This window comes from Madurella fahalii (genome assembly GCF_045866475.1).
Source record: "Madurella fahalii IFM 68171 DNA, scaffold_3, whole genome shotgun sequence".
Classification (NCBI taxonomy): domain Eukaryota; kingdom Fungi; phylum Ascomycota; class Sordariomycetes; order Sordariales; genus Madurella; species Madurella fahalii.
In genome coordinates, this window is record NW_027263973.1 from 656,900 (window position 1) to 672,622 (window position 15,723).

Here is a 15,723-nt window from a genome sequence, read left to right on the forward strand (position 1 = left end):
GTACGGCATAAGGCCAGTACCTCTGAAGCCACCCTGTATATTCTTCTCCGTTATAGAGGCGAAGAAGGCTTCGCGGAAGCTATAGAGGAACTCAAGCTTGGTCATGTGGGTGATATGCATCTGCATCAAGTCTTTAACCTGGCGACTGTATGCCTTCTTTAGCGGCCCAAAGCAGCCGATATCGAGTGGCTGGAGGAGGTGAGAGGAATGCGGAGGTATATAGAGTGTGATAATATTGTTCTTCTGGCAATGGAGCTCGAATTCGGTCGAGTGGTGGCTCTTGTGGCTGTCGAGGATCAATAACCGGTATTTGCCCTTTGCTCGGGGTACTGTATGGTAGTCGAAGTGCTTGATCCAATCTAGGCCTACCTTATTGGTAGTCCAGCTATTGTCGGTGGTTGCAATCCGCTATTTGCCTGGGAGGTTGCACTTAGTATACCAGTTGAGGAGGTGGTACTGCGCGGCCAAAATAATAAACGGAGGGATAGCCTAGCCGAGTGCGTTGATGCCTTGGATTACCGTCGTCTATTCACGGTTGCCAGGCTAGGCCAGCTTCGCCTTACTATGGCCATCCGAGGTAGTAACTACCATACCCGTGCAGATGATGCCCATTATAAACCCTATCTCGTCGAAGTTATAGATATCGTTATCGACAATACCGTACTTGGCCTTAGTATTCTATACGAGGGCAAACCAGTTGCCAATAACCTTTGGATCCTCGTATTTAGCCCTTTGGTAATTATACCGACGTACCCAACACTTTCGGATCTTTTTATGGCGTTGCACAAAGTTGTATGCCCAGCGTTTGCCGACAGGGGGCGCGTCGCGAATATGTAGCAGTTGGTTGGCTATATCTTCAATACCATATGGTCTTGGCGGAAATCCTCGTATATCCAGCTCGACGATATATCGAACAATAGCCTCCTCTTCTTGATCTATAAGCTTGCGCGAATTGGCTGGAAGATCGTGTCGTGCAGGCTTGCCGTCGCGTCGTCGTAAGAGAGTTGTATGGTGCACGTTGTAGATCTTAGCCGCAGCTCGGAGGCTTAGATTTTTGTCCTTCTTAAGAGCTTCAAGGGCCAGGATCACCCTGGCTTCATTTGAAGTAGTAGGCATCTTGGGTTGCGTATCAAAAGTCGATGTTGCGTGGGGAGGTGGCGCGTCGCGTAGAAAGTGGTGCATTCGCTTATCTGGTGCACTCGCTTATCAAATACGTTAGGAAGAATAATAATTTATTTCCTTGGGCTTTGGATTTTGTGGTTGGCGCAGCACTAAGGCCATGCCGCAACAGCGCTGAAGCCTGATGTTGCATGTAAACTGTACTACAGTAGGTGTGTTGGGTCCTTGGACGAGGGCGCAATGCACGATGCAGTGTCTCGGGGACATGGTGTCCCCTGCGTTCAATATAGGGAAGTACTGCCAACGAATTGAAAAAAAAAAAAAAAAAAAAAAAAACACCCTGTCGAGGAACCTTGTACCCCTACCACCTATAGTGCAAAGTACACTACATGTACCCAGAACCGTTAAAGAAAATCAGCCGAGGGGACTGTCATGCGCAGCAAGCAATTGGCTGGCAACTGGCTAACCCTTGTTTGTTGGATTGTGGCCCCGACGACCCCGGTTGGAAATGGAGGGCCAGTAACGTGACCTCGTGTGTTGGTTGTGCGTTCTTCTCTTCCTTGGTTCGAAATTACATTGTTTTTTTCGTGAGCAAGAGCAGGGCTTCCTCCAAGCGATTTGCCCCGTCCTATGACAGTGACCAAGTAAAGTTACCCACTGTTCCACTCCCTTATTCTTGTAACAAATCACAAACATCAAATCCAATCCTCGATTACGTGCGGAAGGGTATCAGCATTGAAGACAATATCTCAGGCATTGGCGCCTTCTCTGGCCAGGCAGCAATTGAGTCCTCAGCAGCTCCGTCTCTTGATTCCACATCAGCAAACGAACACCATGGCAAAGTCAAAGTCAAACAGAGAGAAATGTGGCACAGAGACGACGGCAGTGCTTCGCAAATTCGGAATCAAGTAAGCACACTTTGTCTCGCCGTGTTCTCAACTTGGTTCTCGCATATTGGCAATGCTACCTCGAGGCATCTAGAACTAATCAACGACCCAATGTGTGACTTTTAGCGAGACGTACCAACTGGCCATGTATCTACTGGATCAGTACCGTGGCACGATTCTCTCTTGTCGCTATGAAATCCCGCCACGTCTTGCCCCGGCAGAGTCACGGGCCCAGCTGGAGGAGGTAGTCAGGGTCGCTGTCGTCGACACCATCATGAGACATCCGATGCTGCAAGTCGGCATGATAGATGCCACGTCCAAGACTCCCTCGTGGATCCAGCTGCCGAGTCTCGACTTGACCCAACATATCCAATGGCTTTATCCCACCGGCACAGGGCATGCCGACTTTGAACAGACGGTGCATGAAACCTTTTGTGCCCAGCTCGACGACCGTTTCCCAGACCTTTCTATCAGGCAGCCGGGCTGGAAGATTACCGTTATTCGGCAAGGCAATGCTCCCATTATGGAGGTCCTACTTACTTGGAATCACCCCCAATTCGACGCCGTGGGTGCTAAGGTGTTCCACGAAGACTTGCTCGAGATGCTCAATGCCCTGCTCAATGCTGGCAACACCTTAAAAGGGGCATACGAGCGGACGGGCTTGGATGGCGATCTCCTTGTACTGCCTCAAGCGGTCCCCTTGCTTCCGACGCCGATCGAGGGCTTGAAGCGTCTTCCAGTCGATCTGAAACACCTCGCCAAGGCATTATGGGAGGAAACTCGGTACCGGTTTCTATTACCCAGTCGGGACGTATCATTGGCAGCTTGGTGCCCGATTCGTCCCTCTCCGTACAAGACCCAATTTCGGGCCTTTTTCGTCGACAACCCATCTCTGCTTGCGATCCAGGCCCTCTGCCGGCAGCACCAGACTACCATCACCGGTCTGCTGAACGGGTTAGCGCTCATTGCCTTCTCATCACACCTCGACGCCGCCGTCGCCCCGGCCTTTCAGAGCTCTACCATCGTGGACCATCGCCGAAATCTGCCCCCGGCCCCGCCAGATGCCCCGTGGGTCCGGTCGGACAGGGCAGTGAGCAACTACGTAACGCAGTGCTTCCATAGATGGGACACGGAGCTAGTGGCGCAGGTCCGCTCCAAGCTGCCAGCAGCCGATGCAGCCGATGGAAGCAATGCCGGCAGCGAGGGATCAAGACATCTGTCGGCCGAACTCGAACACGAACTCTGGACCGCCTCGGCACGGAATCGGCGCGAGATCGTAGACAAGCTTGCAGAGGGGCTGCGAAACGACCTGGTAGGCCTGTTCAAATACGTCACGGACTGGCAGCAGACCATGAGGAACCTGGCGAAAAGGCCGCGCCAGTTCTCGTGGCTGGTGACCAACATTGGGGTGTTGGACGGTATTGGGGCCATCCCCACCACCACCACCACCACGAGCGACACCATGAGCGACACCAACAAATCCGCCCATGGCCAGCAGAGGTGGTCCATCAGCCGAGCGCAGTTTGGCCTCAGCACCGAGGTCCCCATGGCAGCCATCGAGTTCTCCCCAGTCAGCGTCGCTGGCCGGGGCATGTGCGTCAGCGCCACCTGGGCCGACTGTGCTGTCGAGGTGACGCTAGGGGAGCGCATCATGGCTGATATGGAAAGGTGGATGGCCCAACTCGCGAGCCAGTCATGAATGCACTCTGTACCTTCTGATGTGCCTTGCTACAAGGTGCGCCGCTTGTACAGATATGTACATTTTAGTAGTTAAACCTGCGTGCGAACTTCGAAGTAGCTGAGAGAAAAGAATCGTCAGGAACCTGAGGAAATCATGTGTTTGAACCCTTCAAGTTGCTCTTCCTAGCCCCTGGACAGCACCTCCAAAGCCTGAACTCCAATTTGGCCTAGCCTCGAGACAAAACGGTCAACGCCTGTTGTCGTTCCCGGGTCACAATTCTGGGCGCATATGCTAGCTCCTAACACGTCCTGACAAGCCTGCGACGGGCCACAATCAAGGTACGGCTGAGGGACTTTTGAACAGCGCGAGCTATGGCACATTCCAGACGGTGAGCTACGAGTTTACACGCCAATGTTGATCCTCCCAATGTCGATTTACGCGCATGGGGGCCTGACGTTGGGAGGGAAAGGTGGGTGGAATCTCGGTTGTTGCGCAAGGCTCCTCTGGCCTTTTCCTCCAACAGCAATGGCACATGCAGAGCACCACTCTCCTCGCGCCACCGAGTCCCGGACAGTTTGGACAATTTTCACAACGGCTCACGCCGTGTGTCGCATATTGGTAGAAGTCGTCAGTCTACAGTGTCATCATGTTGGGGTCGCTGGCGGCCATTGTCTTGGTTCCGGTCATGTTCCAGGGCGCCCGCTCCCGATGTGGCACCTCTCCATCAGCGCTGAACTCGCTCATCTCGGCTATGGTAGTTGTGTTAAAGGCAAGCATGCTGGCCATCATCGTCAAGGGGCTGACGCAGACAAAGAGGATGTGGTTCAAAAAGGCCCGTCCTCTGTCGGACTGTGCTGCCTACGACAAGGGGGGGTACAGCATCTTCAGTGCTCTGCATTTGCTCTGGGTCATTCGCGCAAGGTCAGACACTGCCTTTCTAGAGACATTGAAGTAGTATTGGGAACTTGAAGTGAAGGCGCTGACAGACAACCTGGGACTGATGTAGACAAATCGGCGCGTCGCCGGCTCTCTTGGCCATCATGGCCGCCTTTGCCATTGACCCTTTAACACAACAAGTCATCTAGTTCTATCTGCGCACCCAAGCCGCCGTCGACCCCGGCGCCATGAAGGCGACGATTCCACGGACGTCAGTGTATGCCCCGTTGGGCAGAAACTATGCGTCTGGAGCATCGAGGACGCCCCCACGTCTGTGGCGGTCAGCAACTGCCCCAGCGGCAACTGCACCTTTGGCACGCCGTACCGCACCCTGGCCGTCTATAGCGAGTGCCACTGCCTGATAGACAACCTGAGGGGCGTGTTTGACGTGGCCCAAAGCCGGCGGGCCCGACGACCTCATGTACAATTTTTCCCAAGGCGGTCTCGACTTGGCCAACATCCCGCGCACCTTTACCAACATCGCCACGGCCCTGATCACTCACATGCGCTCTGTCAAAGAGGGCTGGCGGTCCCAGGGCTACAGCACCCCCGCCGAGGGCACCGTCACCTACACCCAGTTCGTCATTGGCGTGCGCTGGGCCTGGCTCAGTCTGCCGGCCGGCCGGCCTGGGCGCCTTCACACTGTTATGTCGTGGCCGTGGCCCTGTAGACGGTCGTCGACAGGCCTGAGCACATGCTGGACGACGCCTATCCGAGGGACTTGTTGCTGTATAGGGTCACAGGCAGGGAGCGGAGGGCCGTGTACTATGATCAGTGAGTATGATCGGTTGTAGTCTCATCAATTGATTGATCAAAGTCGATGACGGAACTGTGCTCCTATCTTATCTAGCCCAATCACCCTTCAGACCGCAAGGGATCCGTGACAAATCCATTCTTGATCCTTCAGCGAGGGGATGCTCTCAACAAAAACCCGCGTGTTGGGGGGAAGCCGAGGTAAACCACATATCTGCAGGTTTGAGGCGCCGCCATGTATCGATTGCAACACGGCGCCTTGGCAACAATAGAGCCCGAATCCCGGACCGGGACTACGTACAAGGCTCGAGCCAACGGACAAACAAGGGTTGGACCATAAACCACATGGATCTTTGTTGGGCGCTGGCGTCAGCGTTTTCCCGCACTTCGCTTTCCAGGCACGGAATTGGCGGAATTGCAGCTTACGGACCCGTTCACATAGAGTGCAACGCAGCACAAACCCTTTTTTCTCTCCGGAAGACTACTTTAAAAGAACGAAGAGGAGAAACGCTCACCAGAACAGATGGAAGCAAGGGGTGAAGAAGACACAAGACTGTTAACCCCAGCATGGCATCATCTGCATTACCGACACCACCTGCACCTGTACGGCTCTCGCCATCAGTCACCCTTTACAACCCAGCGGTACCCAACAGCGGTGCTGCACCCGGGATCCCCGGCGGACCGCGTCTCGTTGTCCTGACCACATGGGTCTTTGCTCAAGACGGCCACATCGCGAAGTATGTAGCCGGCTACCAGGAGCTGTTCCCCGGCGCGGCCATTCTCGTTGCCAAGTGCTTCTTCCGCCACTTCTTTTCTATCCAGGCGGCGAAGAAGGAGCTCGAACCAGCGGTATCGGCCATCCGTAATATTCTCGGGCCGCACCGTCATGATCAGAAGGCAAAAAGCGCGAGATCGGAACCCTCCCTCATCCTCCACATCTTCTCCAATAGCGGCTTGGGCACGGCGCACAATCTGTGCGAGGTCTACAAGGTGACCTGTCCGTCTCCCCACGACGAGGACGGCGGGAGACTGCCGCCTCATGCGACGGTCTTTGACTCGGCCCCCGGGCGGTACGGGTTCTGGTGCGTAGCCTCGGCCGTCATGTTCGGCGTCCCCCGGGGCCGGTGGGCGCGGCGCCTCGCTGCGTTGCCGTTGGCTTATCTCCTGACCAGCAGCCTATGGGTCTGGGTGCGCGTGCTGGGGGGCCAGGACTGGGTGTCCGCCTGGGCACGCGATTTCAACGACCCGGAGCGGATGCTGGAAACGTGTCGCGCGTACGCATACAGCCGCGCCGACCCGCTTGTGGAGGCCCGTGTCGTCGAGGCTCATGCCAGGCACGCCCGTGCCCAGGGGTTTTTGGTCTTGCACCAGGCGGATTTTGTCGATTCTGCCCATGTATCGCATGCCAGGGCGAATCCAGGGCGGTACTGGGGGGTTGTAAAAGAAACGTGGGAGGGGAGGGCCTGATTTAAGAGCCTTTGTCGGCGATGGGATCTCAGGCCATCGATCGGGTACTAAGCTTTCTCTCTCCAACACCCCCCTCCCCCGGGGGGGTATCCAGTGGGAGAGAACTGCGTGCGGCCAACTGTGGATATACTTTTCTTTGATGCCTGGGAAGAGGAGGAATACGTCGAGCCGGTTATCGACCTGAGCGTGCCCAACTGGTTGAGGTCATCTGCAGCCAGCCGGACAATTTCAGCTCCGCAGAGCAGCCCGAACTCCGCGTCCAGCGGCCAAGCTGATGGTCGTCCTATGCAGCAAACGGGGGACTGTGGAGTGGAACCGTATCTGACAGCGGGTGCGGGCCGACGTTATGGTGAAGGATGAGTCTCCTGTGCCGGACCCTTTCCCGCTTCTACTAGACAGGCAGCAATTTCTACGCTGTATCGGGATGAAACCCTGTGCTATGAGGGAAAGACGTTATGTACGATCATTTTGATAGGGAGCATGCGGGACAGCTAGGCGGCGTGAAGCGGATGTCGTGCAACCACCCTAAGAGCACGGGGGAGGCATTGGAGTTCAAGCAGCTGAACAGTTTTAAGAACCGTTTTGAGACGGTCCACGGCGTTAAACTACGGGCCTGAGTTGAGTTTTGTTCAAACGCTGTAGCGATGCGTTGACAGAATCGATAGGGTTGTGTACATCTATATGCCAAATCGCCCCTAACTTGTGTTTATTTCCTGGAGGCGTAGTGGCTTTGTCATCGTGATCTTACTACAGCATATCGATCCTGGTGCTCAAATGGGAATAGTCCATAGTAGGGGGTCGTGGTCGAGTAAGGTCTTGAGAGGCCTTGAAGTCGTTTATTTCCCTTAGCATCCGCCAGATCCTGTAATCTAATATAGTTCGGTACCCCGTTGTCTCCTTTCTCGCTCAATCTCCACGGATCTCATCAACAATGAATAACGTTACTGTCTAGAAGTAAACGACATATAACCCACGCCAGAAGCCTTCCGCCTCTTGCGGCTCATCACACGGTCTTCGAGATCTTAAAGCCCCCCGGCACCCTTGTCTGGAAAACGCCGTCGGGATCATATCGTGCCGCGACGTCCTTCATAAACCGCACGTTTGCCTCCCCATAACTCCCCAGCGGGTTCTGGTCCTCCATTGCGTAGTTCATGTAACGGAAGGCAACCCCACCGCCCGCCTGGGCTACGAACCGGTCGATCCTGTCTGACATAGTCTTCACCGCGGCCGCCGCGGCCTCGACCGCAGCGTCGCTCGCCTTGGGATCTATACCCAGGCCGCCCGCGAGGATAAGGGCGTTCTCGTGGACCGTATCCTCCATCCCGAGCACATTGCCACCAGCGGCCTGGCCGAGAGCGCCCATGTAGGCGGGTAGCGGTTGCAGGACGATGAGGCTCGAGAACAGGGACGGGTCCATGGCCTCTGACACGGCCGAAACGAGTGCTTCGTGCTCGGCCGTGCAGAAGCGTACGATCCGTGCGTCGTTCTTGAAGGTGTTGCTCAAGCCCAGACTTCTAGGGACGGGGTTAGCAGCCCACCGGCCGTCCCTCGGGGGACGGAGACTTACATCCTGCCGCTGTCGTCCCGCATCGCGCCATCCGAGGCGACGGCCATGCTCATCATGCCTGTGGCGTTCGCAATCACCGGCAGGCCTTCGACCTCGGCCCATGCGGACCCGGTGTACGGGCGCCCGCGCGTGTTGACGTGCACGCCACCCGTCAGCCACCCGGGCGCCGACGGGTCGTGCGCCCAGAAGGCGAAGACGTGGTCATCACCCCACGTCTGGTTCTGGTCCGCGAACTTAACGAGCATGTCGGCGACAGCGTCCGAGCGGTCCGCCGCCATCAGACGCCGGTCGTACCACAGGTCGGCGCCCTTGACCGCGCGCACATCGAAGCGCGTCACGATGCCGAAGTTTCCGCCCCCGCCCTTGAGCGCGCGGAACAGGTCGCTGTGGTTCGACGCGTTGGCGTTGACGATGGAGCCGTTGGCGAGCACGACCTCGTAGTTGATGACGCTGTCACAGCCCATGCCCACGCGGCCCGAGTAGTACGAGATGCCGCCGCCGAGCAGGAAGCCGCCGACGCCGACGCTGCCGTCACGCCCACCCGCCGCCGCGACGCCGTGCCTGCCGAGCTCGGCGTACACGTCCCGCCAGCGGCCGCCGGACCCAATGCTCGCGACGTTGGCGGCGGCGTCGTACGTCGTCGTGTTAAGCGCGCTCAGGTCGATGGTTACGCCTGACGCTGTGCCGCTCATGCCGGGAATCCCGCCGTGCCCGCCGCTGCGGACCGCGATGTCCCACCCGCCCACCTCAACGCCGAGGAGCGTCGTGAGCCCGGCGGAGAGCTCGGCCGCCGACCGCGGCACGAGAAAGCACGACGGCCGGAGGCGCAGGTTCATGGCCCAGGTGTAGGCGACGTGGGCTTCGTAGTCGGGGGACGCGGCCAAGAGGACGCGGTCCGAGAGACCGGCGGCGACAAGCGCATCACACTGGACAGGGGCGAGACGTGTTAGCAGTCGGCAGACGGGTTAACTGGCGGGGCCGCTGGGGAGTGGGGACCTACGGCTCGCTCCCCCGGGCTCGTGGTGTTTGAGCCCCAGGGAGCGTCTCGCGGGACGAACCGCGGTTGGGCGGCCGGCGGGGGCTCCGCCGTTGCCAAAGGCGCCCGCCCGCCAAGAAGCACAGCAGCAGTGATAGCGAGGGACAGCATGTCAAGGTTATCTTACGAGGGTATGCAGAGAGGCGTATCTCGACGGCACAAGGCGGTCGAAGTAGTCCGTGTGTGGAGTGACCGGCGGAACAGTCGATTTGGCGACGAGCAGCCTCATATATGTACGTAGGCCCGGCGTTCATTTGCACTCCGCCGCTTTATCCTCACGAGGCGAGACCTCTTGCTATACTCCTTCCTTGTGTCCATCTCATCAGGCTAGCAACGCCGCTGGACGACCACGGCACCTGTTGCCATTGGCAAATACCCGCCGTGGGGGCTTGCCGAATCCGTATATGTTAATCGTCGACAAGGGTTCGTATGCGGCTTGGTGGATCTAATGTGGCACGGCTAGGAAGACCGAGAGTGAATGCTGACGTCACACGCGTGTTATGTAAGTCGTTGCCCTGCACAAGGGGTAGACGGCCGCTGGCCTTACGCATTTCGTAGCTGGCGAAAACCGGGAGATGAGAAACGGGACTGGCGTCCAAGCAGCTCGAGGCAGGGCATACGACCGGGTTAAGTCCGCCACCGCAGGCTTATTTCGAGGGTTCCTCTATCCGTTTCCGCGGCCCACAGGGAGCATCCATAGCCAGCTTCCCCTCGTGGGAGGTGTATAGACAAGGGCGTGAAGCGCCGATATCCCGCATCCGCCGTGTCTGCCCGTTACGGAAGCGCACAGGGCGCTCGGTGTCCGCAGTCGATCTCGTAATGAAGGCAGGCATCCGATCGAGCAACGCACACACAGCCCCGCCGGCCAACCGTAATAACAACCACCAGGCCGCCAGTCCCTGCCGCTGAGCCACGCGCCACGTAACTCGCTAGCATACTTAGCATTAAGTTGATTGCGTGTCGAGGCTGGCCCTGGACCTCTGGACATCCTATAGGGCTCCCACGACTGGCAGTGGGGTTGCCGTTATCATCAGCTCTCGGTGGATACGAAGAAATACTACTCTAGTAATAATAACTCTCCGTCCTCGACCTCACTACCAGCTCTGTTATCATCATTCCACCAGGTGTGGACTGGCAGGCCGTCTGAGCTTCGGTTTGCACGTGTCAAACTTGATCGACACTGGTCCCACGAGCCATGGATCAACACGGCCCGTCGGTTTTCCTACTGGATACTATCGGAAACACGGCACCTCTGAATCTTAGGAAATGACAGTTTAGGATTTTTATGTGTCTTGTCTTAATTATCTTGATTGTCTCTGTATGTCTCCATCTGTGTTAGAGAGCTTGCTCCTTTTATAGACGAGATACCCGTATAGGATAACGTCTGTACAGTGGCACAGTCAGCTGCCAGCCTGCTTTAGCTGACTAGAGTACATGGGTTTGACTCCTGCACTAGATCCTGTAATCCTGATCCTTTGGCACATGATCCTTTTGATACACTCCCTCAGATTCAACCCGTTAGGAACTTGAATCTGGACTTCTCTCTTGCAGACTGGGTATCTGTATCAGTCCTAGCTGCTTGATGAATCTTTAGTGTAAGGGATAGTTAAGAGCTTTAGTTAACCCGTCTGCCATCATCTTAGCTGAAGGCGTGTATTCCACTTTGATTTTCTTGCTTGCTACTTCCTGGCGCAACTAGTGGTTATGAATATCTACGTGCCGTAGTCGGGTCTGGAGGGTAGCCACTTCAGCCGTGACAAGTCGTATAGTCTGCTGATTGTCACATTGAATCTTGATATGATGGTCGTCCAGTTTGACTGATAGTTCGGCCAGTAGTCGGCTTACGAAGAGAGACTCTTTGGCAGCTTGTGCCAAGGCTAGTAATTCGGCCTCTGCAGTGGATGTGGTGACGGTTTCTTACTTATTAGCCCTCCAATCTACAAGCCTACCAAACAACTTTATGGCGCACGTCTGAGAGCTCTTTCGATCAAGGCTGTTGTCGGCAAAGGAGGCATCGCTGGGAACAACATAGTCGTCGCTACCCCCTAATTGTAAGGCCAGTTTACGCGTATAATGTAGGTAGTGGAGGACTTGGTCTGCGGCCTTGTAATGCTTAGGGCCAGGGTTGGTATTGAACCTAACTAGCCGTAACACTGTAAAAGCTATATCGGGCCTCGTGATCACAGCGGCGTATAGGATGTCAAAAGGGTCAGGAAGCTGGGTCCTAGATCTGCAAAACACGAACCCGGATCAGTGTGATCCGGATTAGTGCGACTCGGATAAGTGTGATCCGATCTCTCGGAGACCCGTCAACCCGGGTCTCCGTGGTCCAGGAAATTGGGAATAAGAAGGAAGTTCACCTCCATTAAACAAGGAAGAAAACAAGACATCCTAAAATTTAACTCCGAACGTTCAGAGGTGCTGTGCATCCGACATAGGATAGATCCAGTCTTCCGCTGATAACTGGTAATTGACGAGTACTTTGCTTTACCATCGTACAGCAACAATTCGGCTGTAGCTATTGGGATCTTAGCCGTTGGGCTCGTCGTAGCCAGGTTGACAATCTTGTCAAGGTAAGCCGTTTACAATAGCCAGATCAAATTTTTAGATCGGTCCCTTATAACTTCGATACCGAGGAACCATCGCAAGTCATCCCTGCCCGTAAGCTAGTACTTTTATTACAGCAGATTGATCAGTATCTAGGCAACGGCTGCCTGTTCTTTCTTATAGCTTAAGATAATATCGTCGACGTAGAAGAAAATCAGGATTCCGTCTTTGATTAGAATACAGGGCTCGTATAGGACAGCCTAGAACTCTAGGGTCGAGAGAGTCGTCTTGAGTTCTTTTTGCCAAAGTAGTGCTGACTTATGGAGGCCGTATAGGGCTTTTTTTAGCTATAGGACTTTACCAGAACTTTTATATCCGAGAGGCATCTATATATAGATAGTATCTTCTAGAGTAGTGTTGATAAAGACGTTGACTGCGTCTAACTGTTTTAATTCGAGGTCAAATCTGGCCATAATAGCCATAACGATACGAAATGATCTAGCAGCGAGGGTAGCCGCATAGGTCTCCTGTACCGATAGTCTTTATTGGTCACCCCTAACAACCAGCCTTACTTTATATTTCTTGAAGGTTCCGTTTTGGTTGAACTTGTAAGTATATGTCAAAAGAATCATGTGCCAAAGGATCAGGATCACAGGATCTAGTGCAGGAGTCAAACCCATGTACTCTAGTCAGCTAAAGCAAGCTGGCAGCTGACTATGTGTTACGTGGCGGAGGCTAACACTGCTCAGCAGTGCCTAGGCCCATATCCTGTCAGGGATGACGGCCTAGGGGTCATCGCATACGTCTATAAAGACCCCCCAGATTTGTCCTCAGAGGACCTTCATTCAATAAACCATCATTATATCTTACTTTGTCATAGATCATGCCAGTGTTCATGAAGTGCCTACCTCAGCGTCAAGGCTGACGCCCTTGAGGTCACCAGTTACGGGATCACGACGGAAACCCCGTGACACTATACCACTGAACAGACGTTATCCTATATGGATATCTCGTCTATAAAAGGAGCAAGCCCTCTAGCACAGATGGAGACACAGGGACAAGCAAGACAATCAAGATAACATACATAAAATCCTCAACTATCATTTCCCAAGATTCAGAGGTGCCGTGTTTCCGACAGTATATACCTACATACAACCCAAAACGTACTTGTCTTCCTTCTACAGCTCTTGCCGGTCGATCTCGATCCAACAATCTATTACAGTATTCAGTCGTAGATAATCCTTTTCAACTTAGATAAATTGATCCTTAAATGAGTAGTCTTTGAGCTAGTGGTACCACCTTGGTAGTAGAGGTAAATCTTAGCTGTAGAGAGTCTGTAGCCCGTAAGGCCGTCTAGTAAGTCGTTGTACTATTACTTTTATAACTACCTGACCATTATATATACCAGCCGGTGGCTATAACCGTCCTATTATAAAGGCAGCTATCTAGGGTTTGAAGGTTGTTTCCAATACAGCTTGATAATCAGCTTGTTAGATCGAAGCTGCAAGTAATGCAGCCGGCAGCATCAAAGGAAGTATAGGACACGGCTCAAATCTTGAGGACGTATATAGAAATTGCACCTCTTCTTTAGCCTCTTCTTCAGCCACATCTTCAGCCGCTTCTTCGGTCACTTCTTCATCGGTATCTAGTATCAGCTATTCGATAACTTCTTCTTCTAGTGCCGTGGATCTTGGTACCTCTAGTTCGGGTAGTTGTATTGTTGCAAGGAGGTAGCTCAGTTCGTCGAGTTGGAGATGCAGGCAGTTGTCCTTTAGAGTTTGGATATCCCCGTTGAAGACCTCCTCTTCGTTGAATATCACATCCTTTGTGCTGATATAAAGGGGTTGTTCTAGGAACACGTTGAGGGAGATGGACCACGATATCTTGATACCGAAAAGACCTGGACCAGCGGGCGATATCTTAGTGAACAGCCTCCTATCAATTACACAGAGACTGATCCTTGTGGATTAGAAGTGCCCTACGTAAGAGAGTTCTCTCACAGGGTTCTTATCTATCCTGTATCGTGACATCATCCAGTATCATTCGGCGGGTCCTCCTGACCTTCGTCTGGAGACTCTCGTTACAAATTATCCTCCCCTCTGTAGAACCTATCCTCAGATTCCTTACTACTGAGGATCGTCTATACTTAGGGGGTAAGACTTGGGATGATATCGGGTAGATATCAGGTGTATATCGAGTGCTATTCGTAGTCGCGTGAATAGATAAATGTCGAACCGGTAGACCTCACAGTCCATCCGCTCCAACGAGCTGTATAGTAGGAAAGGAGAAACGATGGTTTGGGGTGAGGAGTGAGTCGTCTTATAGTCAGGAGGTTTTCGGGAAAAGTTCGGCCGGTTGTCGGGCCGTAGTAGGATTCGCGGCTCCGAGGTCCCACTTTCCCGGTTCGGGTCTGAGATCCGAATTATAGCCGAATCGTCCGGATTTCTATCTAAACTTATGTATTATCCTCGTAACTTCAAAACGTATAAAGATTATACGACTGCTCAATCGTAAGGCTTATATATAGTTGCAAATTTACAGACGTATATTAGCCGTTTCTCCTCGGATATAAATACCCCTCTCCTCTCCTACCTTTTCTAAAACTTTTCTTTCTTCAGGCTCTCTTCTATACGTTATTTCGCTCGCTTTTTGCTTTACTCCTATACGTAGCTCGCTGCCCGTCCTCGTCTCTCTCTCCCTCTCTCTCTCTCTTCCTCTCTCTCTCTCTCTCTCTTCTCGTTATCGCTTCGGCTACTTTTCTGTCGCGATAGACGCTTTCGTAGTCTCTACTGCCGAGGTCACGCTGTATATGAAATGCATTCGTTCGGCATTTAAAAACACCAACCTTCGCTCCGGTAAGGTCCTTACGATTGGCTGTTCTTTCGAGCAGTCGACCTCCTCGCGTTATTCCTATTATAATATAAAGAAAGAGTTATATATACCGGTAAGTTATATATATTTTCGGTAGATTAGTAGGGGATTTGCTAACGATTATAGGCTGCTACCGGAATAGTTAGCGACTCCGTCGACCTTATAATCCTTATCGACGTAGTTTATACTATCGTCGATTATCGTATAGAGGACGCCGAGAGCGAGCTCGACAAAGAGGGTAATCGCCTTCAAGTTTCTACACTGTCTCGCTGCAGCTATAAGAAGATCGCTGCTACTACTAAAGATCTGATCGGGGCTTTCGACGCTGCCGAGACTGCTTATCGCCGCCAATTTGGTATTTCCGGTACTACTAAGCCGTCTTCTATAAATACATTTATCTTGCTTATCTTTATATACAAATCGCTAATATTTCGATAGCAAGCTTATATAGTATATTACTCTATAGTCGCGCTATATAGCTAACTCCGCCTATAGTAGTCGTCCTGCCCTAGCCGGAACTACAGCTATAATATTGAAGTTAGTCTCAGTTACTATATTCCTACTAAATTATCACTAACTTTTTATAATACGAGTCTGAGGTATATACCTAGGAGGTACGGTCTATCGCTTGTCTGTTGCTTAGTAACATTGGTTTTGTAAGTTAGTCGGGTATTAAACGCCGTTTTCTCAAGAAGGTTAAAGAGGAGATCGCTACTAACGTAGAGGATATAGAGGCCTAGTAGGTTTGGATAGAGGTAGCTCCTAACTTGGAGCTGGTACCGACCTCAATTTTCTAAGGTTTATATTGTTTTTAAGGGGTTTTTCTAGGGTATTTCGGTTGGAGTTGGCGTCTAGTATA

At 53.1% G+C, this 15,723-nt stretch overlaps 5 protein-coding genes across 5 annotated transcripts; 4 read left to right on the forward strand and 1 right to left on the reverse strand.

Annotated features, from left to right (window-relative positions):
- Nucleotides 1-1,953: 1,953 nt before the first annotated feature.
- ATF1 (Alcohol acetyltransferase) lies at nucleotides 1,954-3,705 on the forward strand (the record flags this gene model as incomplete). The annotated part of the gene is made up of 2 exons (XM_071061128.1): nucleotides 1,954-2,027; nucleotides 2,133-3,705. The coding sequence occupies 2 exons, from the start codon at nucleotides 1,954-1,956 to the stop codon at nucleotides 3,703-3,705; spliced, it is 1,647 nt and encodes a 548-aa protein (XP_070917229.1).
- Nucleotides 3,706-4,098: 393 nt separating this feature from the next.
- On the forward strand, nucleotides 4,099-4,772 carry MFIFM68171_05709 (uncharacterized protein; the record flags this gene model as incomplete). Its single annotated transcript, XM_071061129.1, has 3 exons — nucleotides 4,099-4,156; nucleotides 4,320-4,608; nucleotides 4,694-4,772. The coding sequence occupies 3 exons, from the start codon at nucleotides 4,099-4,101 to the stop codon at nucleotides 4,770-4,772; spliced, it is 426 nt and encodes a 141-aa protein (XP_070917230.1).
- A 270-nt stretch (nucleotides 4,773-5,042) lies between these two features.
- On the forward strand, nucleotides 5,043-5,401 carry MFIFM68171_05710 (uncharacterized protein; the record flags this gene model as incomplete). Its single annotated transcript, XM_071061130.1, has 2 exons — nucleotides 5,043-5,213; nucleotides 5,294-5,401. 2 exons carry the CDS (start codon nucleotides 5,043-5,045, stop codon nucleotides 5,399-5,401), a joined length of 279 nt encoding a protein of 92 aa, XP_070917231.1.
- Nucleotides 5,402-5,943: 542 nt separating this feature from the next.
- On the forward strand, nucleotides 5,944-6,843 carry MFIFM68171_05711 (Indole-diterpene biosynthesis protein PaxU; the record flags this gene model as incomplete). Its single annotated transcript, XM_071061131.1, has 1 exon — nucleotides 5,944-6,843. One exon carries the CDS (start codon nucleotides 5,944-5,946, stop codon nucleotides 6,841-6,843), a length of 900 nt encoding a protein of 299 aa, XP_070917232.1.
- A 1,003-nt stretch (nucleotides 6,844-7,846) lies between these two features.
- MFIFM68171_05712 (FAD-binding PCMH-type domain-containing protein) lies at nucleotides 7,847-9,557 on the reverse strand (the record flags this gene model as incomplete). The annotated part of the gene is made up of 3 exons (XM_071061132.1): nucleotides 7,847-8,357; nucleotides 8,411-9,336; nucleotides 9,411-9,557. 3 exons carry the CDS (start codon nucleotides 9,555-9,557, stop codon nucleotides 7,847-7,849), a joined length of 1,584 nt encoding a protein of 527 aa, XP_070917233.1.
- Between the last annotated feature and the right edge of the window lie 6,166 nt (nucleotides 9,558-15,723).